Source organism: Helianthus annuus, chromosome 5 (genome assembly GCF_002127325.2).
Source record: "Helianthus annuus cultivar XRQ/B chromosome 5, HanXRQr2.0-SUNRISE, whole genome shotgun sequence".
Taxonomy (NCBI): domain Eukaryota; kingdom Viridiplantae; phylum Streptophyta; class Magnoliopsida; order Asterales; family Asteraceae; genus Helianthus; species Helianthus annuus.
Genome location: NC_035437.2, coordinates 132,498,368 through 132,512,545, shown reverse-complemented (window position 1 = coordinate 132,512,545; position 14,178 = coordinate 132,498,368). Strand labels below are relative to the sequence as shown.

The 14,178-nt window shown below is 35.9% G+C and overlaps 3 protein-coding genes across 4 annotated transcripts; 1 reads left to right on the top strand and 2 right to left on the bottom strand.

Moving 5' to 3' along the window:
• The first annotated feature begins 789 nt into the window (after window positions 1-789).
• LOC110941338 (subtilisin-like protease SBT3.17) lies at window positions 790-3,800 on the top strand. 2 transcript variants are annotated; one of them, XM_022182964.2, is made up of 4 exons: window positions 790-1,137; window positions 2,184-2,281; window positions 3,460-3,571; window positions 3,662-3,800. In XM_022182964.2, the coding sequence occupies exons 1-3, from the start codon at window positions 902-904 to the stop codon at window positions 3,537-3,539; spliced, it is 414 nt and encodes a 137-aa protein (XP_022038656.1). In that variant the 5' UTR covers window positions 790-901; the 3' UTR covers window positions 3,540-3,571; window positions 3,662-3,800. The 2 variants fall into 2 exon arrangements, with proteins under 2 accessions (XP_022038656.1, XP_022038654.1); XM_022182962.2 differs by having other exon boundaries at window positions 796-1,137; window positions 3,460-3,800.
• Window positions 3,801-3,862: 62 nt separating this feature from the next.
• LOC110941337 (putative receptor protein kinase ZmPK1) lies at window positions 3,863-5,470 on the bottom strand. The gene has a single exon (XM_022182961.2). It carries the CDS (start codon window positions 5,436-5,438, stop codon window positions 3,981-3,983), a length of 1,458 nt encoding a protein of 485 aa, XP_022038653.2. The 5' UTR covers window positions 5,439-5,470; the 3' UTR covers window positions 3,863-3,980.
• Window positions 5,471-5,534: 64 nt separating this feature from the next.
• LOC118492164 (putative receptor protein kinase ZmPK1) lies at window positions 5,535-7,800 on the bottom strand. The gene is made up of 2 exons (XM_035989977.1): window positions 6,896-7,800; window positions 5,535-5,563 (listed from the first exon to the last, which is right to left on the bottom strand). The coding sequence occupies exons 1-2, from the start codon at window positions 7,572-7,574 to the stop codon at window positions 5,535-5,537; spliced, it is 708 nt and encodes a 235-aa protein (XP_035845870.1). The 5' UTR covers window positions 7,575-7,800.
• Window positions 7,801-14,178: the final 6,378 nt, after the last annotated feature.

Below are 14,178 nucleotides of genomic sequence, written 5' to 3'. Positions count from 1 at the left end.
AAGATCCGACGCATATCTTTGTGAATTGTATTTGGGCAAAGTGTATATGGTGGAATATCTTCTCCTGGGTGCGGGTTAGTTATCCTGTCAACATACATAGCCTTGAAGATATCATCGGCTACATCAAGAATCAACCGGGCGACGCGAGATGGAAGAAAACTGTTTACACCATTGCTTTGGCTACAGTTTGGAGGATCTGGCATGCTAGAAATTTGAAAGCTTTCGAAGATAAGTTTATTCCGGTTTCTTTAACTGTGGAAACGATTAAAGAAGACGCTTATATTTGGATATTCAATCGATCGAAGCTCAAGTCGCTGAGATGGGGAAAATGGTTAGATTTTGACATTTTGGATTCCATGTAATTGTTTAGTTTCCGTTCTTTAAAGTTTCGCATTGAGATGAACTTTGTAATGAAAGAACTTTTCAATATAAACGTATAAAAATTATACTGAACTAAAAAATTATAGATAAATGAGTACATGGTAGAGGCATATTAATCGCCAATTGTGTCCAAACATGGTATGACGACAAAAAACTTTAAACATCAGAACAAAAAAACTATACCAATTTTGCCACAATACTTCCCTAAACTTCGTCTTGTGATGATACCAATCAAAGAAAGCCTCCTTAATTTCATCCACCATTATGAAGAATGAAGTACCCATTCCTTTGAATACTGATTAAAATATAAAACTGTGTCTTACATCCATTGTTTTGTTGTTTGCCGTTCAAAAAAATTCATACTGATTAAAATAAAATTCCTTGTACACGTCATACCAAAAACAGAAATATAAAACTTTGTCTTGCATCCATTGTTTTGTTGTTTGCTTAACTCGCCTGGATAATTCCTCCCTTGGTCAGTAAGCAAATTCAACCTTCATATCTCTTTCCTTCTATAAAAATGGCTAATCGATCCCTATTATCATCCTGTAACAACACCCTATCTCTCATCTTCCTCTTCCTCATCATCACCATATCATCATCATCATCAATGGCAGAAACCGATTCATCTGTTCCTGCATCTGTATCAGCACCAATAGAAGAAGAAGCAACAGTCCATATCGTCTACACCGATCGACCTCAACACGAAGAACTCGAAGATTATCACATTCGCACGCTCTCTTCGGTCCTCGGAAGGTCTTGTTTCTCGTCTCTATCGTTTTATGTTATGAACTGTAATACGTTCTGTTAGATGGAAATAATGATTATTGTGTGAATTGCTGACATCAGGTCGATTTGTGTTGGATTATGTGTAGGGATTTTGTAGAAGTTAGTTTACTAGATTTTTAGCTTGAAAAGTTAAGATGGTTTACTGAAAAATTATTTATGTATAATAGTTATAGTTGGATTATGTGTAGGGATTTTTTAGAAGTTATACTGAAAAATTATTTATGTATAATATTTTAACTTGTTAACTTTTAAAACTAAAATATAAGAGTTTCGTTATCTATAGTCTAATTTTATCAATCAATGACAGGATTTGTTCAACTAGATTTGAAAACTCAGATCCATTGCAATCACTGTTGAATTTGTTCAGATAATGGTCAAGTGCATAAGGAGCCGCATTAGACCACATCATGTGATGATGATGTGATGCTTACATCATGGAATCGCATAGCACAATGTGATCCCGTCACCGTATCATGTGATGTGCGCATTTTAAAACCAAGGTTTAGTTACATGAAAGATGTAGATTTCTTGAATCTTTCCATTGGATGCTCTCTCTTAACATCAAACTCACACACCCACAAAATCTGTACCTGTGTCCCAGCTGAGAATCGTACTCTGAACCATTTAGAGAGGGACAGTGGCGAAGTATAGAAGGGGCGGGGAGGGGCGCCCGACCCCCCGAACTTTTCGCTCAGTAGTGTTATATATGTAGTTTTCGTATAGAAATTTTTGGGTATATACGTTTTCGACCCCCGGTTCTATAGAAATTTTTTGGTATATACGTTTTCGACCCCCGTCATTCGGGTCAAGCTTCGCCACTGGAGAGAGACACCCTAAATACACCCAAGATATCATTACGCCAAATCCCATTCATTGCTTTTGGTGCCCTCTAAAATTTAATTGGAATATAAACAAAAGTAAAGATTGTTTTATGTTTGTGACTAATGAAAACATGTATTTATGTGTATGATCTGTGAGTTGCTGATAATATTTGATCTTGTTTACTGGTTTAGTGAGGAGGCAGCAAAAGGGGCTTTGCTGTATACTTACAAGCATGCGGCTTGTGGGTTTTCTGCTAAACTCACTCCCAAACAAGTTGAACAACTTTCAAGTAAGATTCTTTTTCCCTTTTAAATCTCTTGCTCTTTTGATAAGTAATTGGATTTATTTTTTTGTTGCTATCGACACTTAATGAGTATAAAGTATACATGGCTCTTAAACTGCATTATGATATCGAAACAAACACAGTAAAAATATATAAACAGTAGGGGTTTACCGTCTAGTCCTACTAGTTTGATAAAAATTGTTGCGCCAAACCACTAACTATGGTTTCGGAAAGCGATAAGCCAAACCAGTCGGGTTGTGTGTGTGGTTCGGCCAGACCAGCCGGTGTTATTGGTTTGACAGTTTGATTTGACAGCTTGAACTTATTTCATATATTTTACAGATGGTTAGTTTGTGCAAAAAAAAAATATTAACGATAGGTATGGTTCATAAAAATAATACATATTTGCATATTCCAAAAATGAAAAGTTAAAATAAGGCTAAGCAGCCGGTTCATTATGTTGGGTTAATCTTGATGGTTCTGGTCGAGTACGGGTCACCGGTCGGCATATTATCGGGTCAGGGTCCAATATGTGGGTCACGCATGATGGGTTAACATGTACGGGCCTGGTCATGGAACAAAATAGTTTTAAGGGGTCATACGACCCAGTCATGATCTCCGGTTGACCTGGTAGTGGATTTGAACGTTGCAAGTTGTTGCTGATTTCATGGAGACGTGGACTGAGTATTTTTGCATGTGATGGTTATTATTTTATTATAACTAGTAGTATGGGTTTATTTGTGATGTACCCTTTTTTTATTATTGAATGCAGAAGCATTCCTTTCTGCAACTCAACTCTCATATACATACGTGAGTTTTATTGTGTTATAGACAGTGTTGCAAAAATCCCGACTAGTCGCCGATTAATCGGAAATCGGACCTCGACTGAGTAAATTTTCACTAATCAGTCAATTACTCTCTAATCGGTCCAAGCCGGAGCTAGTCGCTTTTTACACAGCCAGTTCCAAGGTCCAAACCGTTAGCGGGACCATAAATTGCAAAAACTGAACTGTGAACAAAAACCACATGAATTTCAAACTTGCCGAACAGCCGACCTTCTTTGGTTTGAGCGGTTTGGTGGTTTCAAGTTTATGAGCACCCGAATAAAAAGTATAATTTACCAAAATTGGAGGCATAATATACACAAATGAAATACATATTACTAATCACCTATGTTTTGACAGAACAACCAGGTGTTCTTCAGGTCGTGAAGGACGGGACCATGAGGCTCCATGATTCACCTGCAAAGCTGCACACCTTCTAAAAATATCTACAACTGCTGATGGCTATAGGAGTGTGAGCGTTTAATCCCTGTTTAAACATGTAAATCTTTGTTATCTTGAAGTCTCTTACGTTTTAATGATGTTACATTGTCTGAAAATGTAGGATAACGTGTTACAAGTTTGATTAAAAAAATGTTTGTGTTAGGGATCTTCTGCACCTTTCATCTCTATGTTCAAACTGAACTGTGTACTTTCTGATCACATAGTTATGCCAGGTTCTATTAGAAATTGTATTCTGACAATGAAGAATACACGTCCATGTAACGTAAATTCACATATTCTTGTGTTTTCGTACGGTAAGTGATTTGAGTTTCTCATAGAAGAATATATGGTTTATAATAATGCACAACCACTACTAATACAGCATTTGAACTAGTTATGATGTACGCAAAAAATAATAGAAAAGACACTAGAAAGTAAAATTACATATACGATCCATCGTTCTCTGGATGTAGAAGCATGTTAACCACTTGATTCATTGTGGGCCGGACCTGCATATCATCCTCGGCACATTGCAATGCAATTCTAACCAGATTTTCCATCATCTTCCGATCAAACTTGCCATGTATCGAACCATTTACAACATCCTCAATCCAAGATTCCGAACCACTTCCATCACCATCTCTCACCCTATCCCTCACCCACTCGACCACCCCACGCTCTATCTCACCATTTTCACCAGTCCCTTGCTTCTTTCCTCCTGGACCCCAACCCGTAATCATCTCCAAAACCACCACTCCGTAGCTAAATACATCGACTTTCGATGTGATCGGAAGTTTGAACACCCATTCAGGCGCCATGTAGCCTCGAGTCCCTCTAATTGTTGAGAATCCTGATTTCTTGATATCATCTCGATCTAACAGTTTTGAAAGCCCGAAATCAGCTACTTTAGGATTATAGTTTCCATCCAACAAAATATTATGTGGTTTCACATCACAATGCAGGACCCATTCCAAGCATTCTTCGTGTAAATATGCCAATCCTTTTGCAGTACCTTTCGCAATGTTAAAAACAGTGTCCCAATCAAGGTTCCCCTCACTTAACTTTTCAGCCAACGACCCGTTTTCCATGTACTCGTAAACGATTAGTCTATGCGGTCCTTCAGCGCAATAACCCCATGTTTCGATTAAATTCATGTGGTTTAGTCTCCCAATTGTGCTAATTTCCGCTTGAAATTCATTTTCATTTTGGTGGCTAGCCATACCCTTTAACTTTTTAATTGCTGCAATTCGTTTATCGGCTAATCTTCCTTTATACACAATGCTAGCACCACCTTGTCCGATCTCGTCCCTAAAGTTACGCGACGCCTTCTTCAGCTCGCGGTATGTGAACTTTCTGAATGGTGTTACGGCCGGGGAATAACTTTGTTCAGTTGTAACCGGGCTTTTACTAGTGTTGATCCAGAAAAGCAGAATGCAGATGATCTCGATAAACCCGATTACACATCCGATTAGGAGCACGAATCGTAGTATGTTGTTATTCGGTTTATTCTCGTACGATCTTATGATGGGTGTCACCGTTAGATCTAAACAATGAAAGCTGGATTTGTTTACGGGTTTTTGTTTATAAGATGAAACAAATGTCTTTGGCAGTTTGATGTACATCCGATTGGAGTAGCCCAATTGGTATCCATTATATAGAAAAGCCTTAATGTAGCAAAAATAGACTCCAAAACCCTCATGATATCCAAACTGGAAACCTTTGCAAGCGCAATCGTGTAAGCAATCGTTCTTGCAAGCATCGAGAGTGTAGTTTCGTTGTAACCGAATATCAAAGCCGTAGAATTCGACGTATTGAAGCTCAACGAAATCTTCCTCTTCGGGTCTGCAAGTCTTGAAATCAGGTTCACATCCGTAACTCCAGTCTTTGGAATTCACCATCTTGTAACCATGTACACAGGTGCATGTCCTTCCTAAGTGCCGTAACCAGAACTTTTTAGTAAGTATCATAACAAGGTTCTTATCTACTAGAGGGTCTCACTCATTTTCAATAGATAAAACTATATCTTTTGTTATAAAAAAAAAAAAAAAAAAAAAAAAAAAAAAAAAACCACTCATAAACCTAGGCGCAAAAGACCCTCTTCACTTTGTTATTATTTTTTTTTAGAGTTAATCGTCAAAATCATCCCTGAGGTTTGGACACGTTTGCCATTTTCGTCCAAAAGGACACTTTTGTACCAAATTGCCCCCAACGTTTGTAACTTTTTGTCATTTTCATCCAAACCACTAACTTAGTTTATTTTTTCTGTTAAGTTAAGTATATTTGGATGAAACTGGCAAATATAAAACCAAAGGGACGATTTTGGCAATTTACTCAAACCCTTTTTAATTTATTTTATTTAATTATTTTTGTTAAATATATAATAAAAAAGAATATACATGGAGTTTTTAGAAAAAAAAAATTAATAGTTTTGTCACATAATTTTTATAAATTTTCATCCAAATCACTAACTCATTTTAATTTTTTTTTTTGTTAAGGTGAAGGATGTTTTAAATTTTATAAATTAAGACAGAAATTAATTTACAGTTTCTTTATATAAATCAGTTTTATAAAGAGAAAACATTATTGCTGTGCAACACATAACAATCGATTACAACTTTTAGTATTTATTAGTTGTAGAGATAGAAAAAAATTGTAAAACGTTACATATTTTTTAAATATGTTGAGCACCTAGGAAATATGTTGGTAGAAATAAAATATTTATTTAATAAAGATTATGAGAGTAACTAACTAATACTTATTCTGAGTGGCTTGAGTAAAGAAACTTTTGGTTCATAGCATGATAATTACAATTTGGTGGGTAACTAACTAATACTTATTCTGAGTGGCTTGAGTAAAGAAACTTTAAGTAGAATTTATTTTTATAAAACTGATCTATATAAAAAATTAGAAATTAATTTCTGTCTTTGTTTACAAACATCCTTCGCCTTAATAGAAAAATTAACTTAGTTAGTGGGTGGATGAAAATTTATAAAAATTATGTGACAAAGCTATTATTTTTTCATATAAAAATTGCATGTATATTCTTTTTATTATATATGTAACAAAATTAATTCAATAAAAGAAATTTAAAAGAGTTTGAGTAAATTGCCAAAATCGTCCCTGTGGTTTTATATTTGTCAGTTTCATCCAAATATCCTCAACTTAACAGAAAAAATAAACTAAGTTAGTAGTTTGGATCAAAATGACAAAGTTACAAACGTTAGGGGCAATTTGGTACAAAAGTGTCATTTTGGACGAAAATGGAAAACCTGCCCAAACCTTAGGGACGATTTTGGCAATTAACTCTTATTTTTATTTCATAGAAAAGAGTACGAATGAATTAGTGTGTGATTACCTGAATGTTGAGAGTGAGTACAAAGACTATTTGGTCCACAAGCACCATGAATCTTGCAAGAATGAGAAACAGCTTGCCATTTAACCATCCATTCCCATGTTGCTCCATGCTTAACCAGACTATAAACTCTTAGATTACCATCCATGTCAATCTTCATCATTCGTTGCGGCCCATATCCGAAATCTGCAGACAAGAACCCCAACCCATCCGTAGAGTTAAACCGACCCTCCGAATCAAGACTTGCTCTTTGGCTATATAGATACTGGTACCTCCCAACTTCCCAAGGAAGCAAACCGGGATCAGGCCAGTAAATAGTAGTCATTTCGTGGTTATTGTATTGAAGCCGAAGGATGCTGTCTGTATCAAAATACAGCTTATAGAAACCAGAAGAATAGTTTGTAGAACTTCTTGAAGAAATAAGTTGTGTCTTCTTGGTAAATGGTTGGTTTGGAAGAAGGGTATCTGTTGGATGATCAAAACTTTGCCAAACAGGGTTTCCTTGTTCGTGGAGGATAAGGTTACCCGAGTTATAAAGTTGTAATCTTATGGATGATGAATTTAATCTTGTTTGAGTTGACCATATAATGTATCTACCGGCATCAGTTAGAACAAGATTACCATCTTCGTGTAGTGAGAGCTTTGAGTGTTTTCCATTTACTGGTTCGTCTCGGTTCGCCATCCATACCACGGTGGACGGGTGGTCAGAGAACCAGATGGCAAAACAGTAAGCGTTGTATCCGACTTTGTGGAAACCAGCGGTGAAAAGGCGGTTCGGGGAGAGTAAAATGTCGTAGGTGTTTTCGACTGATAGAGATGAACCGGGAGTTAGGCCATGGATGGGGAAGAAGAGGAAGAACAACAAGAAGAAGAAGGTGGTGGTGTTATGGTGATGAAGAAGAAGATGAAATATTGCAGCCATGAATATGTGATGTGAAATGACAAAAACAAAAGAAAAGTGCTTATTGATAATATAGTCGTGGTAAACGATTTATTTTATGTAGAAGAAAGAGCGCTTATTTTATGATATAGTCGCTGAAATATTGTTTAAAAATAGAATGTAAGACAAGAGTGGTTAATTATTTGATGATACAGTCTTTTTAAAAGATTAGGATGTCATACAGTCTTTGTAAAAGATTAGAATGTCAAAGGAGTGCTTATTTGATGATAGATCCGCCATAAAAGATTTTTATTATATTTTATAAAATAGAATGAAAAAGAATGGTGAGGATTAAATAGGAAGCTTATTTTGGCTACGAATGATAGCAAGCAATAAAATTATGACATGTGGCAAAATTTAAAATAAAAAGAAAGGGTATTTTAGTCAATTTAACCAATCTTCTCCCTTCTTCTTCTCTCTGTAACTTCAAAACCCACTATTTTCAAACCAACTATCTTCAACCTTTTTTTTCACTTTTTATCTCAATAATCACTACATTATAAGGCGATTTTCGTCACCAATCAATGATTCAAATATCCAATCAACATGTTCTTTCAACTTTTTTGAAGAAACCCAGTTTAATTTCATACAATATCTCATTTTTTTCCTGTGATTTTGAAGCTAATCACTCGATTTGTTCGATTCGATCACTGATAAGTGTTCTAACATTCAAACTTTGTCAATCAGTGAATAAATCGGCTTCGATCTATGTAAAAAAAATTTTGAATTGCATTTTTACGATCTGGGTCTTTGAATTGAGTCATTGCGTTTTGCAAAGTAATCTTGGCGGGGGTCCGGGGGGCAACAACCTTGGGAGCAGGGTCCAAGAGGTAGAGCCCCTGGCTGGGGTCAGCTTGGAAAAAAAATTTTTTGATTAAATTGCTTTAATAAAACTGCATCAGAAAATTTAATTTTCTGGAAATTGCCTCATTTCGTAGACAGTTTTTGATCTCCTACTTCCTGGTTCAGCCAAATCACAGACAAAACATACCCTGGTTCAATGCGTTTTAGAGAGAACATTTTTTTTGTGTTTTTAGGCCATTGCGTTTTAGAAAAAAAGACATTTTTAAGTGTTTCTGGCCATTGCATTTTAGAAAAACACATTTTTGAATAGTCTTTAGTCCATTTCGTTTTAGGTAAAACACATTTTTATGTGTTTTCAGTCCATTGCGTTTTAGAAAGAACACTTTCTTTTGTGTTTTTAGGCCGTTGCGTTTTAGGAATAAGACATTTTTATGTGTTTTCTGGCCATTTCGTTTTAGAAATAAGAGATTTCTTTGTTATTTTTGTGCATTGCGTTTTAGGTTAAAGACGTTTTTATGTGTTTTCAGTCTATTGCGTTTTATAAAGTACACTTTCTTTTGTGTTTTTAGGCCATTGCGTTTTAGAAAAAAATGCATTTTAAAGTATTTTCTAGCCATTGCGTTTTAGAAATAAGAGATTCCTTTGTGTTTTTGGTGCATTGCGTTTTAGGTAAAACATATTTTTATGTGTTTTCCGTCCATTGCGTTTTAGAAAGTACACTTTCTTTTGTGTTTTTAGACCATTGCGTTTTAGGTAAAACACATTTTTATGTGTTTTCAGTCCATTGCGTTTTAGAAAGTACACTTTCTTTTGTGTTTTAGGTCATTGCGTTTTAGAAAAAAAGTATTTTTAAGTATTTTCTGGCCATTGCGTTTTAGAAATAAGAGATTCCTTTGTGTTTTTGGTGCATTGCGTTTTAGGTAAAACACATTTTTATGTGTTTTCAGTTCATTGCGTTTTAGAAAGTACACTTTCTTTTATGTTTTTAGGCCATTGCGTTTTAGAAATAAGACATTTCTTTGTGTTTTCTGGCCATTGCGTTTTAGAAATAAGACATTTCTTTGTGTTTTTTGTGCATTGCGTTTTAGGTAAAACACATTTTTATGTGTTTTCAGTCCATTGCGTTTTATACAACTGGGTTTTCGAAAAAAAAAATTCAAAAATATAGCAATAGTATACTCGTTTTAAAAATAAAAAAACGCTCGTTTTTTGTGCAATTTTTATAAAAAAATAATGTCGTATGAAAAAGTTATTAACGTTTAAAAAATTGGGGGAAATTGGAGGAAAGAGAAACTATTGTCCTAAATTGACTAGAATGCCCTTACACAAACCCATGCGCCTCTTTTTTTCTCTTCAATTTCACTCATTTAATATTAGCCCTTGATTAAATCAATTGATGATCAAGATTACTTTCTAGCCTTTCTAGCAAAAAAAAACTTTCTATTATATCCTAACCCTGAAAAAGAAATACTACTTTGTTAATGTACTTCCTCTTCTTTTATTTTTACTAGTTCTACCCGTAAAGGTTTTAAATAAATATAATTAAATCTTATATTTTTTATTTTTAAAAATTGCAGAGAAAAATGTCCGGATACTTTCTATGTTTTGCTCCGTTTTCACCTATAGTCCCTACACTTCTAAAATTACACCTATAGTTCCTAACTTTTGTACATTCGTTCTCGGATAGTCCCTGAAGCGGATGTAGGTTAGTTTTCTCAGTTAAATTGATGTAAAATGACCTAACTACCCTTACTACTAAATTAATAGAGTTAATTACACAGATGGACCCTATGGTTTATAGCTAGTTTCACCTTTGGGTACTAACTTTTTTTTAAAGGTTTAGGTTTCATGGTTTCAATTTTATAACACCTTTGTTTTTCTAACACCAAAATTAGTTAATTTTATCAATATAATGACTAAAATACCCTTCCATTTTTTTAATTTTATCAATGTAATATCTTTAGGTAATAACACCTAATTTTATTTAAGGGGGCGTTTGATTCGCATGAATTCAATGGAATTTAAGGGAATTGGAATTTGAATTCCATCTCTTAAAATGTTTGGTTCACAGAATTTGATGGAATTTTAATCCCAATTATGATCTTCATGTGTTTGGTTGACAATGGAATTGGAATTGGAATTAGGCATGAATTCCTTCAAATTCCTTTAACTAAAGGAATTCAAAATCCTTCCTATATGTGAAGGAATTAAAGTAAATTCATTGGAATCTTCGATCGTTTCGACCCGCACCGTTTCAACCCGTACCATTTCGACCCATACTAGTTTCGATCCGAACCATTTCGACCCGTACAGTTTCGACGCGAACAGTTTTGACTCGTACTGTTTCGACGCGAACGGTTTCGACCCGTACCGTTTCGAACCGAACCGTTCCGACGCGAACCGTCTCGAACCGAACCGTTCGACCCATACCGTTTCGAATCGAACTGTCTCGACGCGTACCATTTCGACCCGTACCGTTTCGAATCGAACCGTTTTGACCCGTACCGTTTCGACGCGAACCGTTTCGACGCGAACCGATTCGACCCGTACCGTTTCAGCCAGTATCGTTTCGACCCGAACCCGGTGGTTGTGGGTGCTGGGGTGATGGATTACAATTCTTTTGACAACCAAACACAACAAAAATGGAATTGATATTCAAATTCCAACAATTTCCAATTCCAATTGGAATGTTTAAATTCCAAATCCAATTCCTTCAAATTCTAATTTCTATACAAATTCCAATTCCAAATCATTCCGCGAACCAAACGCCCCCTAAGTTTATCATTTCTTCCCTCTCGGAGTTCTTCACCACAAAGAACTAATGATGTTCTTTTATTTCTTCTTGAGAGCGAAACAAAACAAACCTTGATTGTTTGTTTAAACACAACCGAAACAAGAATAGCCCTACTACTTATATTCTCGATTTGTTGAAGAGAAAATCTAACAACACAACAATCCTGTAGTTCAGTATATACTGACACAACAAACCCGCATCGTAATCGAAATCTAAGGGCCATCAGCAGAATCAAGTTACAAAGAGAACTCAACTAATCAACCCACGAGCAGTAGCACCTTATAAAGTCCAAACACGATGATTGGCAGCGGCAATGTCGGCGACGACAGAATAAAGAAAAAGCATTGTGTCGAAACCATTAGGGGTCTTACCATCATCATCAGAAGCAACGTGTGAGATTAAATATATAAAATGTAATATTTAATCTTGTAGCCTATATAATCATTTATATTATATTAGATCAAAATATATTTATTAACCTATTAATAATTAGTTGGTAATTGTTGATGGACCATATTACCCTTATTAACTAATTGGGTTTCCTCTTGGGTGTATAAATAAGGGGCTTATTAGAGAGTTAAAGGGTTACACACATTACACAATCACAACCCTCATAACATCAAGAAATCGGCTCTCTCCCCAAAACCGAAATCACCCTACTTTCGGTTTCATCACCATCATAACTTACACCCTAAGGAGGAACCAGATCATCCTGACAATCATGTCGAACTCAGTGTCTGCATCTCTGACTGGATTCTCTGCTGGCCTGTCTGCTGTAACAGGTATTATTCATGTTTTCCATTACATTTAAACAGAACTGATACAACATGTGGTATCAGAGCATATGTTGATAAACCAGTTCTGTTTTCGTATCCATTATTCTTGGATCAAAATCTGGAAAACGGAAGTTTTTTAAGCCTTAAAATCAAAAACTGTTTTCGGGTTGTTTATGACCGAAATCCCTGTTTTCGGAAACTGTTAATTGATAAACCGACTCGAAATTATAAAGATTAAACTTATTATCACGAAATCCTTTACAAAACCATTAAAATCAGGTTTCGGATTTCCAGATTATGTTCTTATTTTGTTAGGGTTCATCATAATGTTCTAAGAAAACTCGAAAATTCCCTAAGATTTGGAATATAATTTGGATTAGTGGGTGTTTTTTACTGTTTTGATCTTATTTTTATCTAATAAAATTCCGAAAACTGTTAAAGAGATATCAGTTATTATTTTCGAAATATTTTGATAAGTTTAGATCAGCATTAAAACAGGAAACATTATCCCACAATCCCTTAAATTTCGAGTTTTCAGTTATTATCACAAAACAGCTGTTAACGAGGACTCGCAACCATGAGGTTGCTACTCGCAACCATGAGGTTGCTACTCGCAACCATGAGGTTGCTACTCGCAACCATGAGGTTGCTACTCGCAACCATGAGGTTGCTACTCGCAACCATGAGGTTGCTACTCGCAACCATAAGGTTGCGACTCGCAACCATAACGTGATTTATCGCAACCATGAGGTTGCTACTCGCAACCATAAGGTTGCGACTCGCAACCATAACGTGATTTATCGCAACCATGAGGTTGCTACTCGCAACCATGAGATTGCGACTCGCAACCATAACGTGATTAGTCGAAACTAAGGTTGCGACTCGCAACCATAACGTGATTAGTCGAGACTAAGGTTGCGACTCGCAACCATAACAGCACAACTCGAGACTAAGGTTGCGACTCGAGACTAAGGTTGCGACTCGAGACTAAGGTTGCGACTCGAGACTAAGGTTGCGACTCGAGACTAAGTTCGATCCGCGCTAACAGGTGGTTTGCTATTAAATACTTGGTTTTGTTAATACTTAATTCATTAATCAGAATCAGATAATTTTACAAAACCAAAATAGCTTTACTTGAATGAGCTTCTGATGTATTAATTCTGGCCAAAGCTGATTTAATACATCTATTTATTGTTCAAGTATTATAAAAGGCTATGTTAAGCATGCATTACAAACCTGAAATGTCTTAATTCTGGCCAAAGCTGATTTAATTCATTTATGTTTAGCATGCTTGACAAGTGCATAACTAAAGTGATTGTCTCATTTCTGGCCAAAGCTGATTTGTCACGATTGCTTTGCACACATACTTAAATGATTACACTTCTGGCCAAAGCTGATTTGTCTTCGTTTAAGTAGAATTTTTACTAAGTCTATTATTTTGATGTTAGTAATAGACATTATCACAGCTTCATAATTAAAATGGTCATTATTTATGCCTGCCTTAGTATAACATGCCCATTAGATCACATTAGGACTTCTTCTTTTGTATCATAACTTGCTCATCTTATTTCCATTATCAGCACCCAATTGCGGGATTCCACCTTTGACTGGTGATAACTTTGCTGAATGGAAGGATGCTCTCATGCTTACGCTTGGGCTGCTGGACTTTGATTATGCCCTAAGAGAGAATAAGCCAGCGGACCTTACCGCCACCAGTACTGCTGCTGAGCAGATAGTCCATGATAAATGGACTAGGTGTAACCGCATGTCTCTCATGTTCATGAAGCAGTCTATTCATAACTCAATCAGAGGAGCCATTCCTGATTCTGAAAATGCTAAAACCTATCTGGCTTCTGTGGAGGATCAATTCAAGGGAACATCAAAAGCACACGCTAGCACTCTTATCCTCAAGCTGGTGACAACTAAATATGATGGGAGGAGCGGCATTCGCGAACACATCATGATGATGCAT

Bases quoted from the DNA above. Each gene is read 5' to 3' on its own strand.
- LOC110941338 (XM_022182964.2), top strand. From the start codon at position 902: ATGGCTAATCGATCCCTATTATCATCCTGTAACAACACCCTATCTCTC. The intron at 1,138-2,183 runs GTCTTGTTTCTC...TTACTGGTTTAG, and splicing joins CTCTCTTCGGTCCTCGGAAG to TGAGGAGGCAGCAAAAGGGG. The intron at 2,282-3,459 runs GTAAGATTCTTT...ATGTTTTGACAG, and splicing joins ACAAGTTGAACAACTTTCAA to AACAACCAGGTGTTCTTCAG.
- LOC110941337 (XM_022182961.2), bottom strand. From the start codon at position 5,438: ATGGTGAATTCCAAAGACTGGAGTTACGGATGTGAACCTGATTTCAAG.
- LOC118492164 (XM_035989977.1), bottom strand. From the start codon at position 7,574: ATGGCGAACCGAGACGAACCAGTAAATGGAAAACACTCAAAGCTCTCA. The intron at 5,564-6,895 runs GTAATCACACAC...TTATAACAAAAG, and splicing joins TACTCACTCTCAACATTCAG to ATATAGTTTTATCTATTGAA.